Below are 23529 nucleotides of genomic sequence, written 5' to 3' on the forward strand. Positions count from 1 at the left end.
TCTAATGCCTTTTTCTGTGACCTTGAGAATGTCACTGGCTCTCCTCTAGACTGCAGCTGCTCCTCTGCAGTGGGTGGATTACTATTTTCCTGGCATGCAAAGGTGTTGTGAGGTCTAATTCATTAATCTTTGTAAAGCATTTTAGGACACTTGATGGAAAATGTAAAATATTATCAGTAAAGGCTTTCCATTTAAATCTCACCTGGAAACCTTCCTCTTACTCCTTAATTTGTGATTGATCCCCACTCAATTAGAGGTAATGGGATTTACTTGTAGACTCCAGCAGTGGAGCAGACCCCACGGGAAGGTGCCAGCAAGAGCAGCAGTGTTAATCCACAGGAAGGAGCTGGACAATTGGTGCCTGCACTGCGTGATCCATGGCTGAATGCTGCATCCCTGCACTGCACTGGGACCACCTGAACCAGCTCTGGGCAAAGGGATGGGGCACAGACCCCCCTGCCACCGCAGCACCCATCCCTAGCAAACACCTAGCAATGACAGGACAAGGGGGAATGGCTTCACGCTGTCAGAAAGCAGGGTTAGATTGGATGTTGGGAAGAAATTCTTTCCTCTGAAGGTGGTGAGGCCCTGGCACAGATTGCCAGAGAAGCTGTGGCTGTCCCATACCGGTAAGTGTTCAAGGACAGGTTGGATGGGGCTTGGAGCAACCTTGTCTAGTGAAAGGTGTCCTTGCCCATGGCAGGGTGTTGGGACTGGATGAACTGGAAGGTCCCTTCCCACCCAAACCAGTCAATGATGATTCTGTGATGCTCTTACATCCTGCCCCCCCACCCCCATTCCTACAAGTGCACTGATAATTAACTATGTACTTTACATTTGAAATCAATCCCTATTAATAGGATTTCTAGCAGGAAAAAAAGTTTATACTCAAAAAGCCTTCAAGCCATGAGCAGACAGAATAAACCTGCAGATCACTCATTACCTCCCTATGTCAAGTTTTACTATTTGTGGGAGCAATTCCATTTCAGGCAGGCGAGCAAAGGCAGATAACCTCACCACAGCACTCGGTGAGCCCCTGATGAGAGAACAGCTTCAATCTACATGCAAAAAAAAAAACAACAGGGAAATTACAAAGGGCTTCATCAGTACCCCATGCTGTGGAGTGCTCATTTTAAATTGTATTCCCATGACTTCAGGACATCTCTGGTAGGATTCAGCTCTCACAAGCATGTTAGCAAGAACTGCCTGTTAAATCCTGGTGGAGAGAGGCAGGAAGGTAGTGAAGGCTGGGGGATGCTGGACCAACTTTTTCCTTGCAGCCACCTAATTGAATCCACAGCATCCAGCCTGCTGGCTTTCCCAGCTCAGAATCTCAATTTACTCCACAGATTTTTATACTGAGCTCCCAGAAAAATTAGCATTTGTGCCGAATAGCTTTTAATCAGCTATTTTAATCAGTTCTTTTTATCTTTAAAGCATTTCTAAATCTCTGTGCCTCAGTCTCCCCAGCCCTAAAATTTATTCCAGCCCTTTGTTTTCCTTCATTCAGCTTCCAGCACCCTTTACCATGATCTAATCATCTTAATCTTTAATGCTCATCTCTACCTTTCAACCTTTTCAGTTTTCATTTAAAGCAATCTCTCTATCTCTCTCAGGTTTGGAGCTTTTTGGTTTTTTATTATGAAATTAAGGTTTTCCTTGGCCCCTGTCTCAGCACAGAGCTGGAAGTGTCCTCTGGAGAGTCCTCTGGCATCAAGCTGCATGTTGCTTCTCAAAAAGTGACTTGTGGGGGCCTTAAGTAAATCAGCAATTTTTCTATTGATACAATTTATGTAGTTTTAGGGAAATAAAGGCAACTTCGAAAGTATTACAGTATTTGGTTTCATTCATTCAGAATTACTTGGCATGTGCTATTATTTCCTTACACTGGGAAAACTATGGATGTAGATACTTCATGGAATATTTTGGTTTGGAAAAGACCTTTAAGATAATTGAGTTGGGCAAAAAAGCAGATAAACTTTTGAGCATCCAAACTCTTTTCAGGATTGTGAGAGGTTCAGCAATGCAGAGGCTCAGTAAATGTGTCACTTTTTAATCACATGACTTTGTAATACCATGCCCCACTTTGCTGGCATTTCTCCAATTTTACACCACTTAGAGCATTCTGGAAAATCACTGATGGAATGGTGAGAGCTAATACTAAATTTAACACACTAAAAAAAGCAAAAACTTTCTTTACTGTTTTCTACATAAGTCTCTTCAGTATTTAAATATGGTTTGAGCTCCCAAATTAGTGTATAATAAACATGAATGTGACTTGCAAAGAGAAGCGATGTGGACGCAGTGAGTTCAGACTGACACCAAATTGCAACAAGCACATGTCAGAAGAGCACACAAAAACAGACAGAAAAAGAAAGACAAACACCCCCTGACATAATGAGTATCGCAGATAGCAGCACCAAAGCTGGCACAGGAACTTTCACTGGTGAATACAAACCACCTCCCTGATTCTCTTCCCGTACACTTTAATTTGATTCTCCATCCTCCTCCTCTGCTCCATCCCCCATCACAACTGCAAAGGTCGTGCTTCAAAAAAAGCTTCATTATCACCTCTCAGCTTTCCTGAAAGCACTGCAGTGAAGGTTTAGCAGACCCAGTCTTGGAGCAGATGGCTCTCTAAAGCTACCTGCATCTCATTTCCCTGCCCTCAAGAACATGAAGCAGAAACTTGGGGTGTTTCAAGTTGAGACCACCTCATGCCAGTATTGTCTTCCTCCGTACCACGGAGATTTAGGCTGACCTTTTCTATTTTCATGTAAGCACTTCCTCTCATAATTTACGTTCATGGAGGGTATGCACTGCTACACAGTGCTGGATGCTGGCGTGGTCCTCCAGCAAGGGAGCCAGGCTGCCCATTCCATTAACCATGGGCTTCAGTGACTGCAGTTCCACCAGTACATCCTCAGTTAAAAGGGGGGAAAAAATCAAAAATATTTTCTTTTTTAAGATATTAATACTGCTGCTGAAATACCCTTTAATTCCTTTGTTCACTAGCTGCTACATAATATGAAGCTTTTTGGTTTTATGGGAGATATGGCCATACACATCAAGATTGGGAACTGGAGAAGATTAATAGACTGGGCCTTAAATAAGATGAGACAGATAACAGTCACCAAATAAAATTGTTCATGGGGATCATGGTCATAACTGTTGTAAGCAAATGTTACACAATTTCATATTTAAAAAATAAAAAGCCACATCACAGTTACTCCTGCACTCCCCAGATGGCTGTTGTCTCAAACTGGAGCTATGAAAACGCCAAGACTGCTGGATAGGGATCATATTAGATAACACCACTTTTGCCACTAGCTCTATCCATGGTGTGTGTTCCTCCATTTCAGCTTTACTGACTGGAACTAAAATCTGTCACTGGACTATGCAGAGTCCCAGCACTAGGGAACAGAGACTAATTCTTGCCAAGCAGAAGCAGGTTATGGCTCCACTGAGAGGAATTCCAGTGGGCATAATTCATCTTCTGATTGATCATGTCAAATTCAGTGTCCATTGCAGTATTCCAGTCCCAATTTCTCTCCCACCTGTGGGATTCCCATTATAGCCATGAGGTCCCCAGCAAGGGTTTTCTATTACTAATATCTAATTAAAGAACCCTATTAGATTTCTTTAGGATCTCTGCTATTTTTGATTGTTTTTCTTATGCCTAGGCTTTCCCCACTATTGTTACTGGCATTTAATTTCCAGTCAAAGCCCACCTGTATCAAGGAGTTTCATGACTGAAAGCTAGGAGCAGACTAGCAGTCCATTGTTCGTATCCTTACATGTATCAATGGAATTTTCATAATTTACCCCAAAGATTGCAGTCTGTTTATTTGGTATAAAGCTATTAATCACATCTAAGAGCAGGTAGCCTGAAAAGCCAGGTAAAATTGATCCCTCCCAAAAAGACTAAGTGGAGGGAGCTGAAGAAGCAGTGTGGGAATAGAAAGGAATCCCTCTAGAATTCAGTTTATTATGAACTGTATCAGCTGTACTGACAGCAAACACATTCCTTCATTTTATATAGCACTTGCCTCTCTTTATTACACTTTAAACTCCTAATATATTTACACTGGACACTGAAATGATCATTAGAGGCTCAACCTCCATGTCAAAGCCCCCAGCCTCCTCCCACAGGGATTGTCTTCCTCCCAGCATCCCCCTTCCCAGCTCGCTGCCACCAAAACAGTCTGTCAGCACTGCTGCAAAGTTAAACTGGCAGATACTAATTGCCAGCTGGGAAAAGTGCCATTAGTTTGCACTCAGATTTTTTCCAGCTGGAAAGATAGAGTGTTAAATGGACCAGATTTCCTTCCAGCCTCCAGACCAGCAATGGAGCGGGTTTGCCTGTTCTGCAAACACATAATGAGCAAAACATTCAACACCTTCCCAGGGATGTTTTGAAATGCTATTCTATAGAACAAATTACTTCTGGAGGTAACAAAGCACAAAACTAACACATAGACAACAAATAAAGTACAGAAGAAATAAACCACCACCACCTGAGGCTGAATTCATATGTATTTGAGATTACTGCAGTGATATGAGTTATTGGTCTGCTTGTTTTTATTTCCAGGTTTGCAATTTAATAACATTAAACGTAGAAAATTTTCTGTCAACATGCAGAAGATTATCATTTTTCTCAATTAAAAAAAAACTTTTTGAGAACTGGAGGAAAGATGAAGTAGTTGAAAATTAAAGATGCCATATCTAAGGTCAGAAATCATAAGATTATGGGATGGTATGGGCTGGAAGAGGCTTCCATCAAAACATTTAGTGCAGGTCAGACTAAATTGCTCAGGGCTGTTCCCAGCCAGGTTCTGAAAGCTCCCAGAGATGGAGATGGCACCTGGGCAGCCTGTCCAAGCACTCAGCCAATCTCCAAGAGAAAGCCTTACATCAGGCTGAACATATCGTTTCAGCTGTGCCCTCTGCTTCTCATTTCCTCACCATGCAGATCCAGAGTCCATCCTCTACTACCCTACCTGTGCTTAAATGTCCTGAAAGAACACATTATTCTGGCTCAGTCAATGTGCAAGCACACTCACACGTGTGCACATGCACAGCAACCCAGCACACAGGCATCCCCAGTTTGGAAGACTTTATATATATAAATTCAGGGCATGAAATACTGTTCTGAGCAACACTGTAAGCCTCAAACCAAACAGTGGGACTGTGTGTGTGTAACAGAAAGGAGAAAGGCAGGTGGTTTTCACAAACATTTCTCATTAAATTCTGTACAAAATGTGTACAAAATGATGATTTATTATGGGACAAGAAACAACTTTGTATAAGGAGGAAAATTACTGTAAGATACTTGCTTTAAAGAAAGAAAAATAAATATATTTTAAGCAGTGGGACAAAATTATTGAAAAATTAATACTGACATTTCAGCAGGGAAGGAAGAAACAGAATGGGACCGGAATACCAGACATGAACAGGCTTTTACAGCACAATGTCTCTCCATATAAAGTTCCGTCAGATTTCATAAAATCAGAGCTTTGGTACAAGTTAGACCAAAAAAAAAAAAATAGGTATAGTGCATTTACATAATGGAAAGTTCAAGAATTTGGTCAGCTAAGTTGAACTGAATTCATGCCAGAGCAAAAACTCAATCTGACCAGCTGTAGCACAAAGCTGCTATACAGGCTGGCAAGAAAAGCTGAGCTTTTTATAAAAAACCCAATCCACCTGGATAAAGAGAGGATGTCAGAACCACAGAAAATAACGAATGAGCTTGGGCAAGCAAACATGGCTGCCTTCCTCTAGCAAGGGCTTGGCTGATGCATTGGAGCTTTGCGATTACTGATCAAGCAGAAAAAAGCAGAAAGAGAAAGAGAGAAAGACACAAAGAGAGAGAAATTACTTCTAAATCCTGGAAATGGAAAAGCACCATTCTAAACCAAATTTCTCTAATGCAAATGGCTAGGGAAGTGCATTGCTCTGATGTTTCTGGAGGAAGGAAGAGGGTAAGGGAAGAAAAATTATTGAACAGTGTCTGCACGGCTTTTGCTGGCCAAAAACAATGAGAGAAAAGTGAGTGTTTTGGGAGCAATGCAGGATGCAACTGAAAGTATGCATTCTATCACCTTCTCTTGAAACTAGGTGGGACAGTGATCCTTATCTCCACAGGAGATATTTTCTGTTAATGTGCCATCTGTTAAAACCAGGTGGGTCAGTGTTCTTGATCTTTTCCACAACCCACCCTTCCTCCAAGGAGATATCTTTTGTTAATGGCACATTGAGTCCAACTGCATGACTGATAAAATTACATCATCCCATTGGGAGATTCTCCACCCAGGGGGAGAAGCCAAGCATTTCCTGCCTAGATAAATACTGAGATTTGGAACATCAGAGCAGCCCTTTTTTTCTGAATTCCAGAGAAAAACCAGACCCTTCTTACATCACCACTGGACCTTCAGAGGGAAACTGCACCCTTCTCCTGACCCACTTTCAACTGAACCACATCCGTCACTCCAGGAGGACTGCAGCCACCATTTAATCAGATTGCTACCAACACCCTGACTGACAGGGTGTTAGGTTGTATTCTGACTGTCAATGTTTTGGCGTTTTCTCATTACTGTATTTTTATTTTAATTTTCCTAGTAAAGATCTGTAATTCCTATTCCCATATCTCTGCCTGAAAGCTCCTTAATTTCAAAAGTATAATATTTGGAAGGAGGGGGTTTACATTTTCCATTTCAAGAGAGGCTCCTGCCTTTCTTAGCAGACACCTGTCTTTTCAAACCAAGACATTGAGGGAAGAGACAGTGTAGGTGTAGACAGTCAAAAGGAAAGAAAAATGAAAAGAAGTGGAAAAAAGGGGACTACTGCTATGAAAAAGCAAAGTACAGTCCAAAATACCATATTAGAATTATATTACCTCATTATCCAAGGCATGTATTCAAGTAGGAACATTTTCAGGTGAAGTGCTCATTCTGGACATCCATGGGACAATTGTTATTATGAGCAGAGCTATCTTTCCAGTCTTTATGAGTATTGGGAGAGCTTTTGCAGAAGAAAACCACCTTTCCTCACCAGTTCAGCACACAGTAAAAGCACTTTCATATTTATGTGTTTTCTTACCCAGTTAAAATCACCAACACCCCAAACAAATGACTACGAAAACTCACAAAATAGTGAAAACATAGAAAATTTAAAAATCTACCACATGGTAGAAAAGTCTTAAATAGAAGATTTTCCTATGGGAAAACCAAACTGTATTTCACACCAGGAAAGAAAACCAGATCAAGGAGAATGCGAATGGCTATCAGTGGGATTGATGTTTATCCTGAGATATCTGGGTTTAGGACTTCTGCTTCATAATACTTCCCTTGTGACTTCAGATTCCCAGCTGAAGTTTCCCACCTATTTATCATATACTTTATCAGCTGAGGAAAAGGGACTGCATTTATAGCTTTCTGTATGCGGAACTGTACTGCAACAGAGGCTGTAGGATAAAGCCTGGGTAGATCATTCCTGTTGAGATCTCTTGTTGTTTCATTACATTTCCACAAGGTTTTTTTCAATGTTTTGGACTCTCAAGATTTCAAGGAGCCATTTTATTCCACTCTGGGCCAAGGAGAAATCAGTCATTTTCCCAGGGATAAATTCTTTTCTGCTCTTCCTAATACTATTGCTAGTACTGCTTCTACTCATACAGTAGTATCTGCTACCCACTAGTATTTACAAAGCACTTCACATCTGATAAATATGCTAAAAGATCAAAAAATCCTTTCCCAAAATACACAAAACAAATCTCTGCTGTTTGCTTTGTTATCAGTTGACTGTGGATAGACCTACCTCAGTCAAAGTAGAATCAGGGTATTTGATCTCTTAAGTCCATCAGTTTGTCACTGATAACTGGGTAAACTGGCAGAGTCCCTCAGCCCTCCACAGGAATTTAAGTCTTAACTGAACAAGTCAACAGGGACAAAAAAACATGAAGTAGCCCACTCATCAGTCTGAGTGCACCCAAATAATTAAATTATTTACTTGACCGAAAGCAAACAGAAAACATTCACTTAGTGATGTACACCTGAGCAGCCTGGTCTAGCAGAAGGTGTCCCTGACCACACCAATGGGATTGAAACAGGAGGCTCATGAAGACCCCTTCCAACCCAAATCACTTTGGGATTCTGTGAATTTGCACCTTAAAGGTTTTTCTCCAGTCAAAGTCTTACATTTCAGGTTACACTTATAATGGTGCTTCAAAACCTGTACCTTAATTGCTGACTGAAAATTCTGATTTAAAAGAAACCACTATCATTCTTGATTTAGAAACAGGTAACTATAGTACCAATAAACAGAGCAATACACAGAAGGTTACTCAGGAACTGCGTGGTGGAAGAAAGGGCTGAAGCCATGTATTTCTATGGAGTCCCACTCTCTGGGATTACTCCCCACTTAAGGTGAACTTTTTTCTGTATGTTATCTCTGCAAACAGGGCTGTGAAGTACATTTTTATTTATTCACGTGGGAAGAGAAGTGAGCTTGTTTCTTTCTTCCCTTCCATAAAGCTGTTATTCTGCTGAAAAGCAGATTTGAGCAGTGTTCCCTGGCAAGAGTTCAAGGGTTACTTTAAACTGGGACGCAAAACTCCTACTTTCTGACATAATTTCATGGTGCGTTCAGGGAAGTATTCAAGTGTGACATTGTATCATTAGGCATAATACAGCCAGTGTAGGGGCTGATTACTGCAATAAGAACTCATTTTCTTTAACGCTATATCCGATAAGGAACAAATAAAACCCCAGGCCAGATGCACTGTCATATAGAGGTGGGTGATGTCAAGAATGAAAACCCCAAGGAATGTTTTTGGTAGTCAGGAGAAGAAAATCCTCTGACTTGTGTGTGGGGGGGGGGGGGGGATTGCTGAGCATCTCTGAAATTAAGACTTTCCCTTTCTATGCAAGGTTTCTCATGCTGCAGAAGAGCCCCACCTGCATCTTACTCAGGGATGGACACTGTTTCCAGCCTGATCCATACCCTGACTTGACACCCAGAGGCAGAAGTACAGCAGTTGGAGCAAGGCACAAGTGTCATTTTTAGATTCTCCTTTTTAATGAGACAAGCAAAAAATCCCTCTTTGTCTTGATATTCTCATGTGCTTGAAATATGCCTTTGGGTGACCCCTCTCCATGATTAACTCGCTACAAGATCTACTGATCCTAATTACCTGCTTTGGTAAATTTAGAGGCTGCCTGTGACAAACTAAGCCAAGGTGTTCAACAAATTGATGCGCTGACCAGCTGTGCTGTCCTCTCCACAGCTAGATCTTCAAATCAAATGATTTGAAATGCACTGCCTACATGCTGCTGGAAAAATTTTGGTCACAAAAAGACACAAGGTCTTCTCCAAGGCACAAGAATGGCACTGTTTTTCTGTCTCCAAAGGGTATCACAAGGACATATTAATAAAACTCTTCAAATGGGCTCCTGTTTCTTAAATAGGTTCTTCTAGCATTACTTAGCAAAGAACTCATGATGGATAGCTCTGTATACAGCCAATCTCCATGGGGGCTTAAGTGAGCTGAAGATAAAGGAATTATTTTCATATTTGATCACATAAATGTCACTGGATATATTTGCAACAATCCACTCAAATCTTCCTGTAAGTATATGGAGTCATATTTGACAATGAGCTTTCAAGATATACTCTAGTGAGGCCCTTTATGAGACTTCTCATTAGAAGTAAAATAATTTACAGCTTCTTCCATTCCCTGGCATTTTATCACATGCTCCTACTACTCCTGCAGTCTCCCTTGATGACAGGATGGTACATGGCATACAAAATATTAATGGGAAAGACATGGGGCTGGCTTTGGTGCAAAGATGATAATGAACTTTGCTATTAAACTAGTAAAAGAGCTCCAGATGCATGCATCCCACTGTTAAACAGAATTGTCTTTAAAGTTATTTAAAGACTGTACCCATTCCTTATTTCATTTAAAGAGTTCCTTTCCTTTGCCTAACTAGATTTTAATTTCTCAATGTTGCAGCAAACTTTTGTTTATACCATCTTTTCTTAACATCTTTGTCTTGTTCAAAGCCTTTTCAAATTAATTGGATTGTAAAAAGTTATTACACTAGCAGCTGAAAGTACTGAGCAGCACAACTACAGTGCACACAATGCATACAGTGATGTTAATTGTTTACCAGTTCCCAGTATGATTACGTTTTGCACGGTGATGGCACTCAGGGGCTTAACAGCTGCATAAAACATTGTGTATGTTCTCTGCTGTCCTGGAATAAACAATCCCTGAAAACTTAGCTCTTAGAAACACAACATACCATTCAGCCATTTACCAGGATTACAACAAGTGATGAAAGCTCTACAGCGGTGTGTATTTTCAACAATTACCTACCTTTGAAGAAACAGTCCTTGCTGTGGATAATGTAGATTTTCTTCCTCTGCAGACACGAGGCTCGACGCAGCTGACAGTGATTTTCATAGAACCTGCCATCAGATCCGCAGATGGGCATGTAGTTGGACTTGCAAGCCTCAACACACCTGCACTCGGGCTGGTTTGTGTCCCTGTTCACCACACACGTGCTGCCCTGGCCGCAGTACTTCTTCTCACAGGACGCGCGCGGGCCGTCCTGCCCGTAGAGCACTGGGAAGAGCAGAAAATGCCACCGTAAGCCACGTTTGCCTCAATAGACCACACACGGCTGCTGCAGCAGCACAGCCCTGACGAGAGCAGAAGCAACAAAGGTTTTGGAAACAAAAACGCTCCCCTTTGAACAGCAAGCAGCTTGAAGAGACTGCTTAGATCTGCACTCCTAGACCTCCACCTCTCCCTTATCACAATACTGTGTGTGTGCTCAAAGTGCTTTATTGGAAAGTGATGCTCTTCTAACTCTTCACAAAACTGGGGCCCAGAATAAAATCCAGTGAGAGCATTTCAGTGCCCACACTTTCACCATGATTTACATTCAGAAAGCAACCTGAAACCCTACACTAGTCCAGCCACAAAACTCAGCAAAGTACTTAAAGTGTCAGCACTCAGCTCCTGTCCACATTTTGAATCTAACTCTCACCTTGGGAGCCAGAAGCTCCCACACAGAAGCAGAATATCCCCCAGGCTAAAATTCACAGGGGTTTCAAGGAAAGCTCAAACAACTACTTAGAGTTTTGAAAAACTAACCCCCAAGAAAGACTATTACTGAAAGGAATGTTACTGAGTGTCACTGAAGGGAATAAGATGGAAAAACACTTGTCATTGTAAAAGTGACCATCAGCATCTATTCCTACACTCCGAGTAATGCCATATAGTGAAAAAGAACTTTCTACTACTTTCAAGAACTCACTGGATATAATATTCTGACTATTACTGTGCTGTTTGATACTGTTAAAAGGGTGAGGAAGCTGCCTTTGTGCTATAACATTTTCTGTTTATGAAGTTTCCTCACTTAAAGGCTTACAGAGGACATTACTATAATTCACACAGGACAGGGCACTTCCAAACAAGCCACTACTCAGAGCAATAATTAGCATTACACTCAACGAAGAGAGTTTAAGGAAATTGGGTTATTCTATGCTAATTGGAATTCACCAAGTTGAGCATTACAAAGGGGAATTGCAAAAGGCATAATTATACCAGGAATAAGCCTTTCCTTGTGAAAAAATCCACTGCCAGCCTTGCACAGCCAGGGACTCTGGCTGCCCCTGAGCTAGGGACTCAGTCTAGACCAGCAAGATGGCTTGGAGGCAAATCCCTTTTCTCTACATTCACCACATGCAGGTTTGGTTCTTGCAAAGGTTTAGTTGTGTGCCAGCTCTCAGAGGAAATTCAAGTGCAAGCACTACTCCAGATGTGGAGTAGTGTTCCACCCAGTAGAACACATCCTACAGCCACATCTTCTAAGGTACATCCAGGGCTTTTCCCTTCAAAGATTTTTCCAGCAGCCAAACAGTTCAGTGTAGGAGCACAGACCAGATCTCATCCATAGCCCCTTATCACATATAAAAGAGATGTGAGAAGCATCAGTACCAGCTACTTCAATCCCACTTTATCACGTTAATTTCCCTGCTAACATCAACGAAGCCCTCCCTTGCCTGCCCAGCAAGGGACAATTTCATGCCAATACAAAATGTCCCAGTGTTGAAGCTCCATTTCATCTACTTGTGGTGAAGGGGTTAAAAGCATATGCACAGAGACAAGCAAGAGTTTCTAACAAAACTCCATTTTCCTGGTCCCCATTAAGCCTTTGTTTTTATCACTGTAAATCTGAAAGGGAAAAACGTCTGTTATTGGAGGATTAACTATTTGACTCAATAACTCATTAAAATTCCTCCAACTTGGCAAGCTAAGAAATATTGACTTTTCCTGACTTGTAATAAACTAGAAGGTCAGAGCATCTCTGGGCAGTGGAAAAAGTACAGTCCATCTCACTATTCTTTACTTTACTAATTGTTCCAGAATTTTTGCAAATTATCCTCAGAAATGCAAATTTTGTGACCTCAGGGAGACCTCACTGTAAAGGTCATATTATTTATCAGTGCCTGCTGTAAATCAGAGCAGCCCAAAGGATGAGGACCTGAGGAAACTCTGGTCCAGCATCCTTGTCCTCTTCCTCCCTGTCTCAGTGGCAGGACCTACATTGGTACAAGCACTTGCCTTTTCCATCACAATGTGCCTCAAAAGACTTGTTTCAGAGACTGTTGTTGATATTAAAGTTATTTAAAAATCAAGACTCAACAGCTATTATTGTCTATATAAATGCAATACAGGTATAGCTACAGCAAAGACATGCATGAGCTGTCTTGATTGCTAAAAATTGATCTCTCAGAATTTCTACCAGCCAAGGACTGTGTTATGTAACTTGCTGAAGGTTATTGCTGCCTCCTCATTCAAGGTAGTGCTCTGATTTAATACAACAGGTCCCATCTGCTGCACCCTGCCCTGACAGTACCAAAAACCCTCTTAAGAGCCTCAAGTCTCAGACTGACAACTCCTGTTTAGACACCTTAGTTTGGTAAGGGGATAAGAAAGATCCTGCAGCCAGGCAGAAAGGAAATAGTCAAGTATTCAGGAATCCACATGTGCTTCTCCTACTCCAAGTCCTCTGAAATCTGTGTGTCTGCAAGCACAGTGCTAACATCAGTTGTTGTTGCCAGAACCTTGTAACGCTGAGAGCAGCTCTTTAATTCAATTATTTCCATAATCCTTTGAAGAACTAAAGCTCCCCACAAGCTCACTGAGCTGTATCAATGTAGCCTCTGTCCAGCAGGGTGTGAAACAGAACAGAGCAGTGTAGATGGAGAGGAAATGAAGTGTTGGACTGTAAGATCACTGTTGTCTTTATCAGAGTAACTAATTCCTTTGGAGCAGCACCACGCATTATGGAAAGGGACTTTCCTTGATTGCATCAAGGTGGAGCCCACAGGCAGGACACTGGTGTGCAGCTCACAGGCATGAAACATGCCTTCCACTGCCTTTTTTTTTTTGGGAACCACTAAAACTAACTTGAATTCCTCATTCTTACAAGGATTATTAAAAAAAACAATTGGGAAGGTAATCAAATGAAACTACCAACTAACAGTACAAATTATTTATGAGCCCCACTGTACTTCATGGGAAAGGCATAATTTATTCAATTTATTAGTCACAAAGAAAACCATTTACATAGGTTAGAAGTTTATCATCTCACAAAACAAGCCACTTTTCAACACTAATTAGCTATACTCAACATAGTTAGAGTGTGAGGTGGTATACTGCATTGTCCAGAAGGATGGACAAAGGAAGCCCAGTCTGTTACACCCATGAACACCCTTGACTTATCAAATCAGTTCCTGGTTGCCCCTGAGAAATTTGGGATTCTAGTGGAAGACTGACAAGAGTTTGGTGCAGGCAGAAAATAACTGAATTCAGGAATTCCATAAGGCTGGTTAAGAGGCTGCCTGCTTCTCAAAGCAAGACTTCAATGAGGAAATTAAGAGGTTCCTGCCATGTTGGAGAATGCACATCCTCTAACTGCACATTAATTCTTAAAGACAAAGACCTCATCTACCTTTTGCACACTACTAAATGCGTTACAGATCAGACTAATGCATGTCAAGATTGTTATAGGTTTAGGTTCTTCAAAGAGGCAAGAGTAGTTGGTTGCTGTAAAGTTGTTTATTTGTAGAGGCACATCAGTCTCAAAGACAAAGTCCAGGCTAAAAGTTTCCTGGCATAGAATCCCAAATAAAAGGAGAAGCAGCTCTCTGGTGCAAAGTTCCAAGAAGAGGAGGAAGTGCAGCAGCAGCTCCTATCTTATACCAGGTGGTGAGGAGAGAGGAAGACAGAGAGCTCTCCCTAATACACAGAATTTTGTTAATTACCCAGTGCGCTAAAAACATGAACCTAAAGCATTTCTTCTAAACCTATTAGAATTTCAGTTCTAGTATAAAAGTGGTCATAATTCTTATGCATAACCTGTACATATAGCTCTATTTACCCAACTAGTTCTAGCTGTTCTATCTAAAGAATATAAGCAATATTCTTACTATGTTTTTACTGTGTCTAGAGTTAAGTTTCTCAACTCACAGTGAATCTTGCTTTCTACACTACTTCCTAAGGCTTTTTACTTTCTTAAGGCACTTAAAACATTCTTTCTTACTTAGAACTAAGACTCCTACTTCATATTTGTGTGGCTTAGTGTACTTTAATTTCTCTAAAGATTTTAATTCAATCCCTGCATTCCATTCTCTCTCTGAGGGACTCAAGAGAGGCCTCTGTTTTTCACACTCCAACAAAGGCACACATGCTTTTTTTCATTGTTCCCAAATACAATCCTAGTTCTTACTTCCTCAAAACTCTCAAAGGAAGGTTGGGTTCAGGACAAGCACTGGTTTCACTTAGGATCAACCAGACAAACCCATTGCAGAAAGTAAACCCAAAAATCAAACATCTCTATCATATCACTGCTCATAAGAAGTGACTTATACACAGCAGAAATGTAAATTATTACATTTATATGTAAAAAGCAAGTTTGCCCTCAAGTAACAGTGAGCTCCAGCAGGCAGCTGAGTATCCAGGTTTATTGCTGGAGGAAGAAGTTTAGACATTACATCACAGCTAGGGCTAAAACTAGAAACTTAAATTATTTATGACTTAAACTGGAAGCTTCTATGCCAAGTCCTTCCAAGGCAATGCTGCACCTTGCAAATGCTGTATGAAAATAAAAATAAAACTAAACCCTCTATGACAGTGATATACAGAGTTGTGTAGTTCAAGTATGTATTTACATACACCCATTCACACACAGATTATACACAACCACACACTTGCCATGCATTTCCCTTGCCACAACTAATTTTTTCTGATGATACAAAGTCAGATGCTAAACACAGCTTCCTAAACCTTCCTTACCCAGCACATCTCCAGTAGATCCCTGAGTAACTCATGGTTGGAAGCAACGAAAGTTGAACTACATACTGAGCTTGAGTTATGATCAGCAAGCAAACTGTGTGCTGCATATATTACTGTCATGATACAGTAAGAAAGGAAACAAAGCAGAAATTTCATAATTGTCTGCTCTAAGAGTTTCTGGACTTTTCATTGCATGCCTGACATAAGAGTAGAGAGGCAGAGAAGCTGTGGTAAATCACCTGGGGAAGGTAACAGCAATTTCATTGTCTCTGTTACTAGCCTACTGTTGCTATAATTTATTCATTTTTACAAAGCACAAATGGTGACTTGTCCTGGAGAATAACACAGAGAATAAGATGTGTTTCAAGCATATGATCTGCTATAGGTGCAAACTATTTTCTTTCAAGATCCATGAGACAACTCTCTGTGTTCGTGCGCATCGTGGAGCACGATGGAGAGGAACACACAAGCCTTAGAAGAGGAGTACAGAAAATCAACCATTTTCACCAGTCTAGGTGATCTACATGAAACAAAAGGCAGGATAATATGGACAGCCTTCTCAGAAGAAAAGATAGCCAGACTTCCTAGATAGTCATGTTATTTCAAGAGGATTCACATAGTTTAAAAAACAAAACTGACCTCAACAGGTAAGGAAAATAGACTCTGGAGAAGAGGGTTGTAACAAATAGGTGCACTAAGGACACCAGAATGAAGGGAAGTGCTGAAACCTGTGTCTGCAGTTTAATACCAAATGAAAACAAATTGTAATTGCTCATCGGAAGCTCAGTAACAGCAAGCAGTTATCCTGAAAACAGCACCAAGGAAGCACTCAATACTATAGAAAGATTTTCTGTATCAATTTTTACCTCTGAAAATGGGAATTAATGTTACTTTCTGTATCTGTCAGTACTCTGAAAACCAATGGAGGTCATACAATGAAAAGGCATTTGAAAATCAGAAGTAACTATGCTATTCTTAGTGTGATTAGCCTAATTTTCTCCTATTTCAAATCCATCTAACCACTATGAGATCAAAAGCTTAATCAAATATTATTTTTGGATGGTATTATGGCCTGTGAGGCTACTAACAGGAAAAAAGAGACAAAAGACACGTAGAGATGAAAAGATCCAAACTATGTAAAGTACATACAGAGATTACTGAGGAAGAAACACCAACACAGGTATGACACTATATATATTTAGATCCTTGCCATTAAACTTTACTGTGCACAATTTTTCTGATTGTTCTCTTCTCAAAAGATCTTAAAGAGGCAATTAATAAAAATGTTCTTTATTAAATATTTATGTAAATTTGTCTTTGATAGGTACTGCACACTGAAGGCAAATTTATTACACTATTCTTGTGCAGCAAGTATAGACAAAAGGTAAATTTGTGCAGTTCCCATTGGCATCACGTCTCCTCGCATTTGTGAGCGACTTAGCAGGTCCCTACAATCTGCTGGACAAGAGACAACACAATGTTTGCAGAAAATTCATATATTTCCTGCACTGATCAGAAGGACTGAATGTTTGGGGCCAACCTGCACATTGTTTGGAGCAACCTGGTCTAGTGGAAGGTGTACCTGGCCACTGCAGAGGAGTTGGAAAAAGATGAGCTTTTAAGCCACTTCCAACCCAGACCATTTCATGATCCTGTGATTTAATTTGATGTTTCCTTGGGCACCCATATTTCCAGTGCTGTGAGAAACCCAGTGAAGCATAGTAGCAACATGCATATGCACATACACATGTATTTTATTGGACTGTAGTTTTAATTTTCTCAGTATTCCACAGCCAAAAAAAACCAGCTGAAAAATTCTGTCTCAGACCTGGAGGGAATGGATCACATTAATAATTTGGTTCCTTTGGCAAAACTCTGTCTTCTGAGGGAAGGCATTGAAATTCCTGTAAGTTGCTACTCAAAAATTCAGTCTTGCTGCCTTTAATATCTCTCATGAATCTTGCGACTCTTCTGCTTCTTCATTCTTACTCTCAGGACAAGCCTTCCTTGTTTTCAGTGGGTTTTTATCCTTTGTGTCATGTATGTTTCTGCTATTCCTTCAATGAGAGACTAGGGGGAGGTTACCATCCAGTAATAAAACAACTATGGATGACTTGCCTGTTTTCATGTCGACTTCTCCAACTTCATTACCAGTGGAGCTCCTGTAGGGAAGCTGAACTGCTTGGATCTTTCCCAGCTGTTAGCCCTTAAATCTGTCCATGGATGTTGCCTTTGACTTGCTCCCCTCTCTCCCTGGACACACAATCCAAAGCTTTTCCCCCACAAGATGCTCAACACCTTCCCTGGCTCCTCCACCACCACCATGAACCCAGAGATCTTTGCACAGCTGCCCCCAAAGCTCCATGGAACCAGGCAGAAATCTCTCACTTCCACCTATTTTTTAACATCGAATTCTAAAATTTTCATGGTTTTGCCCTCACTTGGATCATTTCTACTTGGAGGAGGGTGGAATTGATAAACCAAGTGCACTGGACATGCTGCAGTGGCAGAGAAGATGCTTGGGCATCACTTACAACAGCTGTGTAAAAACATCTTGCAGTATTTCCAATGGTTCAAAACCAAAAGACACCCTGTTCCCATCTGAGGAGCATTCTTCAATCTCACAGATATCTCTTCTTTTTCTATTTTTTGACTCATTACTTCTCAATAAGAACATTTATTAGAAAATAAATCTCTTTACTGTATGGCTATTTTCCCCTTATATATGCACAAATGCAATATTATTTCAGATTGGATAGAAAGACCGGTCCAGTTTCCTATTTATTTTCTCATTCAGACATCAGTTTATAAAGCTCATTGAGGCCAAAGAACAGAAGCAGAAAGACATTTCATCATTGCAGTAACAAAAAAAAAAAAAAAGAACATTATTCTGATTTATTTTTAATTGGAAGAGGAACAGATAAGAATCTATAATTAATACTCATTTAGTTTTCTTATCACATTACTCCTGAATTCAGCTCTATGTAAATTTAAAAATTGTCTGACTTGCACCAAACCATTCAAATGCTGCTGCAGGAGGTTTCATAATGACAGGTTAGAATCTTCCATTAGTGCCACCACAGTGTCAGCACTTCCAGAAGCAATTTTCCTTTAAGTGGCACATGTCACACACTTCAACCTTACAAATGAAGTCATGTTCTTGATTGACATCTTTAAAGCTTTGTTTAAACACAAGCCAAAGATGTATAAGAGGTAGAAACAACAGATTAGAAAACTATGGAGGTCAGCAGAGAGTACAAGCTGAATATACAGTAATTAAATCACAAGATCACAGAATGCTTAGGGTTGGAACAGACCTTAAAACTCATTCTAACCTCCTGCCATGGCCAGGGACACCTTCCATTAGGTGAAATTGCTTCAAGCCCCATCCAACCTGGCCTTCAACACTTAGGATAGGGCAGAGACAGCTTCTGTGGGCAACCTGTGCCAAGGCCTCAGCACACTCAGAAATTTTTTTCCAAATATCTAATCTAAATCTGCCCTCCTTGCTCAATCCCCTCACTGGAGAAAAGACCATGCATGCTATGAAGGAGGGAAAAAAAATCTTTAGGATGATAATGTAAAAGAACAATTCAGCTTGATCTACTGGGAAACGGAACCTATAGAGTCCTTTACTGTCCTTTCCTTCTGCCCCTTTGTCCCAAGCAGATTAATTTACAAGGGTAAAAGCTTCCAGATGGAATCTATCAATACTTCCATCTATGTAAAACCTGCAACACTTCTGTCATTTACCACTACACATAAAGGAAAACAGACAGTTCTATGGGAAAATTAGGGACTAGATTAATTTTCTGAGTCTGCTTCTGAGAACTGATGCTTTTCTGTAAAAGTTGACATCCGCTGAAAATAAAAGGGAAAAAAGTATTAAAGCAATTAAGTTGTAATGGGATTTCTGTTAGTGCAGGCATTTTGTGTTTGGGTGTTTTTTCCTCCTAGGTAAAGCCAAACTTGTATTTGACTCATGGACATTTTTCTTGATTGAGGAGCAGCCCCAGCAACAAGATTAGTGCCCCTCCTGCATCACACCTTGTGTTACGTTGCAATGCAAGATGTAACCAGAAGTATGTATTCTCTCACCATCTGTAAAAAACAGGTGGGGCAGTGTTCTTTATCTCTTCCATGACCCATCCTTCCTCCAGGGAGATATCCTCTGTTAATGGATCATTAAGTCTCACTGCATGACTGATAAAATTACATCATCCCATTGTAAAATGCTCGACCCAGGGGGAGGAGCCAGGCATTTCCTACCTAAATAAAATCTGAAATGTAGAACATCAGAGCATCCTTTTTCCACTAGATTCCCCAAAAAAAGACCAGGTCCATCTTTATCGTCACTAGACCTTCAGAAAAAACTACACCCCTCTCCAAAATCATTGTATCAACAAAACCACATCTGTCACTCCAGAAAGACTGTAGCCACCATTTAACTGGACTGCTACCAACACCCTAGCCAACAGTGTCAAATTGTATTCTGACTCTGTCAGTGTTTTGGTTTTTATATTACTGTATTTTTATTTTAATTTTCCTAATAAAGAAATGTTATTCCTATTCCCATATCTCTGCCTGAAAGCTCCTTAATTTCAAAATTATAATAATTTGGAAGGAGGGGGTTTATATTTTCCATTTCAAAAGAGGCTCCTGCCTTCCTTAGCAGACACCTGTCTTTCAAACTAAAACACCTAAATCAGAATAAACCTCCAGCTCGAAACTCTTGAGGCTGCACAGTGTCTTTTCACATTTTTTCCCCCAAGATATTTCATTTATGTTTTCCCAGCTAGATGTGTTAGAGCCTCAGATAATGAGTGCAGGAGCATTACCACACAGCACAAATATGAGGCAGGAGTCAAACAGATCCATTATGGGGAGAATTACAATCACACAAATACTGAAGAAAGACGTGTTCTAGCTGCATTGGGCTTATTGTTTTCCTATAATCATAGAATGGTTTGGGTTGAAAGGGATCTTAAACATCATCTTGTTTCAACCCCCTCACTGTGGGCAGGGACACTTTCCACCAGACCAGGTTGCTCCAAGTGCCATCCAACCTGGCTTTGAACACTTCCAGTGATGTGCAAGGCAGACATATGAGGCACATTGCTGGCAGCGTGTGCAGGAACACATCCCACCTCGGGATTGCCCTTAAAATTAGTAAGAATAGGATGTGTTTTTAAAATGTTCTCTACATACATTATGTAGTGCCTGTCTATTACAGTTCATAAAAACTCAGGAACAAAGCACATTTAAATGAAAGCAAATCCAAACAAACCAAACATCTTCCAATGGGACAGTCATGAAGAAAAATGTACATGTTGCACTGAGACTGCAGATAACCCCAAAATTAACACACAGTTCTGCTCATTGGTGGCATCTGCTTAGCAGCTCAAAGGTTGTATTCAGATCATTGCTCAAGCCAAGCCATGGAGCAAAAGCTACATTTAGGTGTGTGCATGACCAGGCAGAGTGAGTTGCTTTTAATTGCAGTATTACTAACATATATGAAAAAACCACAAGCATCCCAGCCAAATTCTTGACTCCAGATGTGCCCCTGCAGCTCCCCTTCCTCTAGCACAAGAGACTGCAGCGCTCCAAGCTTTAATTCAGTGCTGGTCAGCGACAGTCAGTAGGAAATGCTTCAGGAGCTGGAAACAAGACTGAAACATCTCCACAGCCCAACACCAATCAATAACAATTTGTAATCCCCTTTCCCATTTTCTGTTATCCTTAATGAACTCCTGTTCCAAGTCTAAGAAATAAGGACAAGCGCTATTTTTAAAGCAACTGCATGCAGGTCTTCTGCACCTAGTGCTAATTTTGTAGTTCTCCACTAGTTCAATTTTCTATTTGTTGTCAGGACACTTGTATTTTGTGGACACACAAAATATTTTGTTCATCTCCATCTGAAGCCAAAATTAACACATGGACACCTTGATGTCACACAGGAAAAAGCCCTTGAGTCTGTCAGCAAGTGCCCATCAGACCTAACAGCCATTGGTAATACCCAGACTTTTGAGGCTTTGTCCCCAAGGCAAACCTAATTCTCAACCCCTCCCTGAGGATTTCACTTTTGCATCAATAATGGAAATTACTCTGACTGTGATTAAAGATTTATTTCCTCCTAATATGACATTTCAAGATCTCTTCCTACTCGAGGTAAATAACCCCGGTACTTTTCCCTGTGCTGTTATATAAAGGAAGACAGCAGAATTAATGCCATTTCTCCTGCATTACAAACCTTTTACTCTCTCTGTATTTGCTCTGTGCTGAAGGAAGCATTTTAAAGTGCATTTACCTGATGGAAGAGTTATCAGCTACTGAAACTACTGAAAGGATAACACAGTAACATGAAAAAAACTAGTAAAAAGCTATTTTGAAAGTGAAAAGCTTTTAAACTTCATATATGTTAAAACTGGCTCTGAAGATACCAGTGCAGAAATGGAGCATTAGCATCAAAATGCTAAGATTAGCTGCTTTTCCTTTTAATGCTGAGGAATAGAATGCATCATTGGTTTCTCAGGTTAAGACTTACAAACTAAAAAGAAAAATTCAAGAGATAAAAAAATAGCCAAAAATACATAACTAATTAAGGATTTATTCAATGGCTGTATTTTTGTTTCAGGTAGTTTTAATTTAATATGATTTTTCTTAATTTGTAAGGCTGGGCATCTGGTTTGGGAAATTACCCAGGAGGGCAGAGCCCCTTCCCCTCAACCCCACAGTGAGCTTTTTCCCTTCCATGGCATCAGTGCTGGTCCACAACCATGCAGACAGTCCATCCAGGATTTCCCCTGCTGCCAAAGACAGCAGCCTGCATTCAGGGTGTGGGAGCCCTCCTCAGTCACCCACACCAGGAAACCATGGGGAGAGCTAGATCTGAAAGGGTGGATATGAAATAAGAGTATGTGTATTCGCTCCCTTCCCTTTGACAGTGCTCCATACATGGAATAAAAACAAGCAACAAGTGATAAAATCAACTGAACACTGTTTCACTTCGAATACAAAGGCACCAAATGAAAACTAGAGGGTCACATTTAATAGCAGAAGAGGAAAAGCTTGAGATAAAAAGCTGGAATAAGTAGCAATCACCAGCTCATCAACATCAGAGTATATTGGGCAAAGGCAGCATTATGGGGCTTTTTATTCTTTTAAGAAAGGGAATGGAACAAAATGCATTTTGGTGCAGGGCATGTTGTGGGGCTGATCCACGTGGATATGGCATAATTACACCAAGAAAGGAGTACAAGGTGAGCATGAACACCTGGGAGCTCAAAGCAGTAGTTACATCTGAACACAGATGAGATGAATGCCATGAAAGCCCCAGAAAACCAGTAGCACCGATTTAAAGCAGAGATGTGAGATGCCCAGCATGAGCCAAGAACAGGGAGGCACCATATTTTGGATAGGAGAGAGGAACTGGGCTTTTCTACTACCTTGTATTTCAAACTCATTCCCTGATGTGTTAGAAAAAATGAAGTAAATCTCATTGTAAAAAGGGGGGACAACTCAAGAAACTCCCTAGTTTGCTGCCCCCCTCTCTGTATTGCCACTTGTCCCTTTGGATCAGCACACAGAGCTCTTGGGCAGCTTGCAGGGAACAAGGGAATGATGTAACAGATCAGAAGAAAGAGGCAGCACTTCCACCAATTTTTTTGGATGACTAACCATAAAGAAAAAAAAAAAAAGGCAGTTGAAGTCACTATATTTGACTCTTCAAGAGTAAAAGCAATAAACAAACAAATACAAATAGTAAATAGGAACATCCTGTGCCAAGGACACAACTCTTTTCCACAAGCACATAGAGCTCAAGTGATGAATTACCAGCAGAGAGGTAGCTGGCACTGCCCTCTGACAAGGAACCTAGGTACCCCCACTCTGCAGACCCCATCCAGGACCCGCCAATGCCTTTGCACCAGCCTGGCATGCTGGAATATTCTATATCTTAGCACAGCAATACAGGAGCCTAAAGCTTGCAAAGAAAATACACGAGCAGCATCACAGGGATGGCTGGGAATGCCTGGGGGAAAAGTTCACTTCCAGAAACATTTGCTTTAGAGACAAAAATTGTGTTTGATCCCTTCCAGCCTGGCTCTTCCCAATCACATCATGACTTGGAAAGGGCTGACAGTCCCCACCCATGG

General features: G+C 40.7%; 1 protein-coding gene across 1 annotated transcript in view; it reads right to left on the reverse strand.

The window, feature by feature from the left end:
• FSTL4 (follistatin like 4) overlaps nt 1–23529 on the reverse strand; it is a 210344-nt gene that overhangs the window by 134539 nt on the left and 52276 nt on the right. The window contains exon 3 of the mRNA XM_062502164.1: nt 10382–10630. Within this exon, the coding sequence (XP_062358148.1) occupies nt 10382–10630 (249 nt within the window). The remainder of the gene's footprint in view (nt 1–10381; nt 10631–23529) is intronic.

This window comes from Cinclus cinclus, chromosome 14, assembly GCF_963662255.1.
Source record: "Cinclus cinclus chromosome 14, bCinCin1.1, whole genome shotgun sequence".
In the NCBI taxonomy this organism is placed as follows: Eukaryota; Metazoa; Chordata; class Aves; order Passeriformes; family Cinclidae; genus Cinclus; species Cinclus cinclus.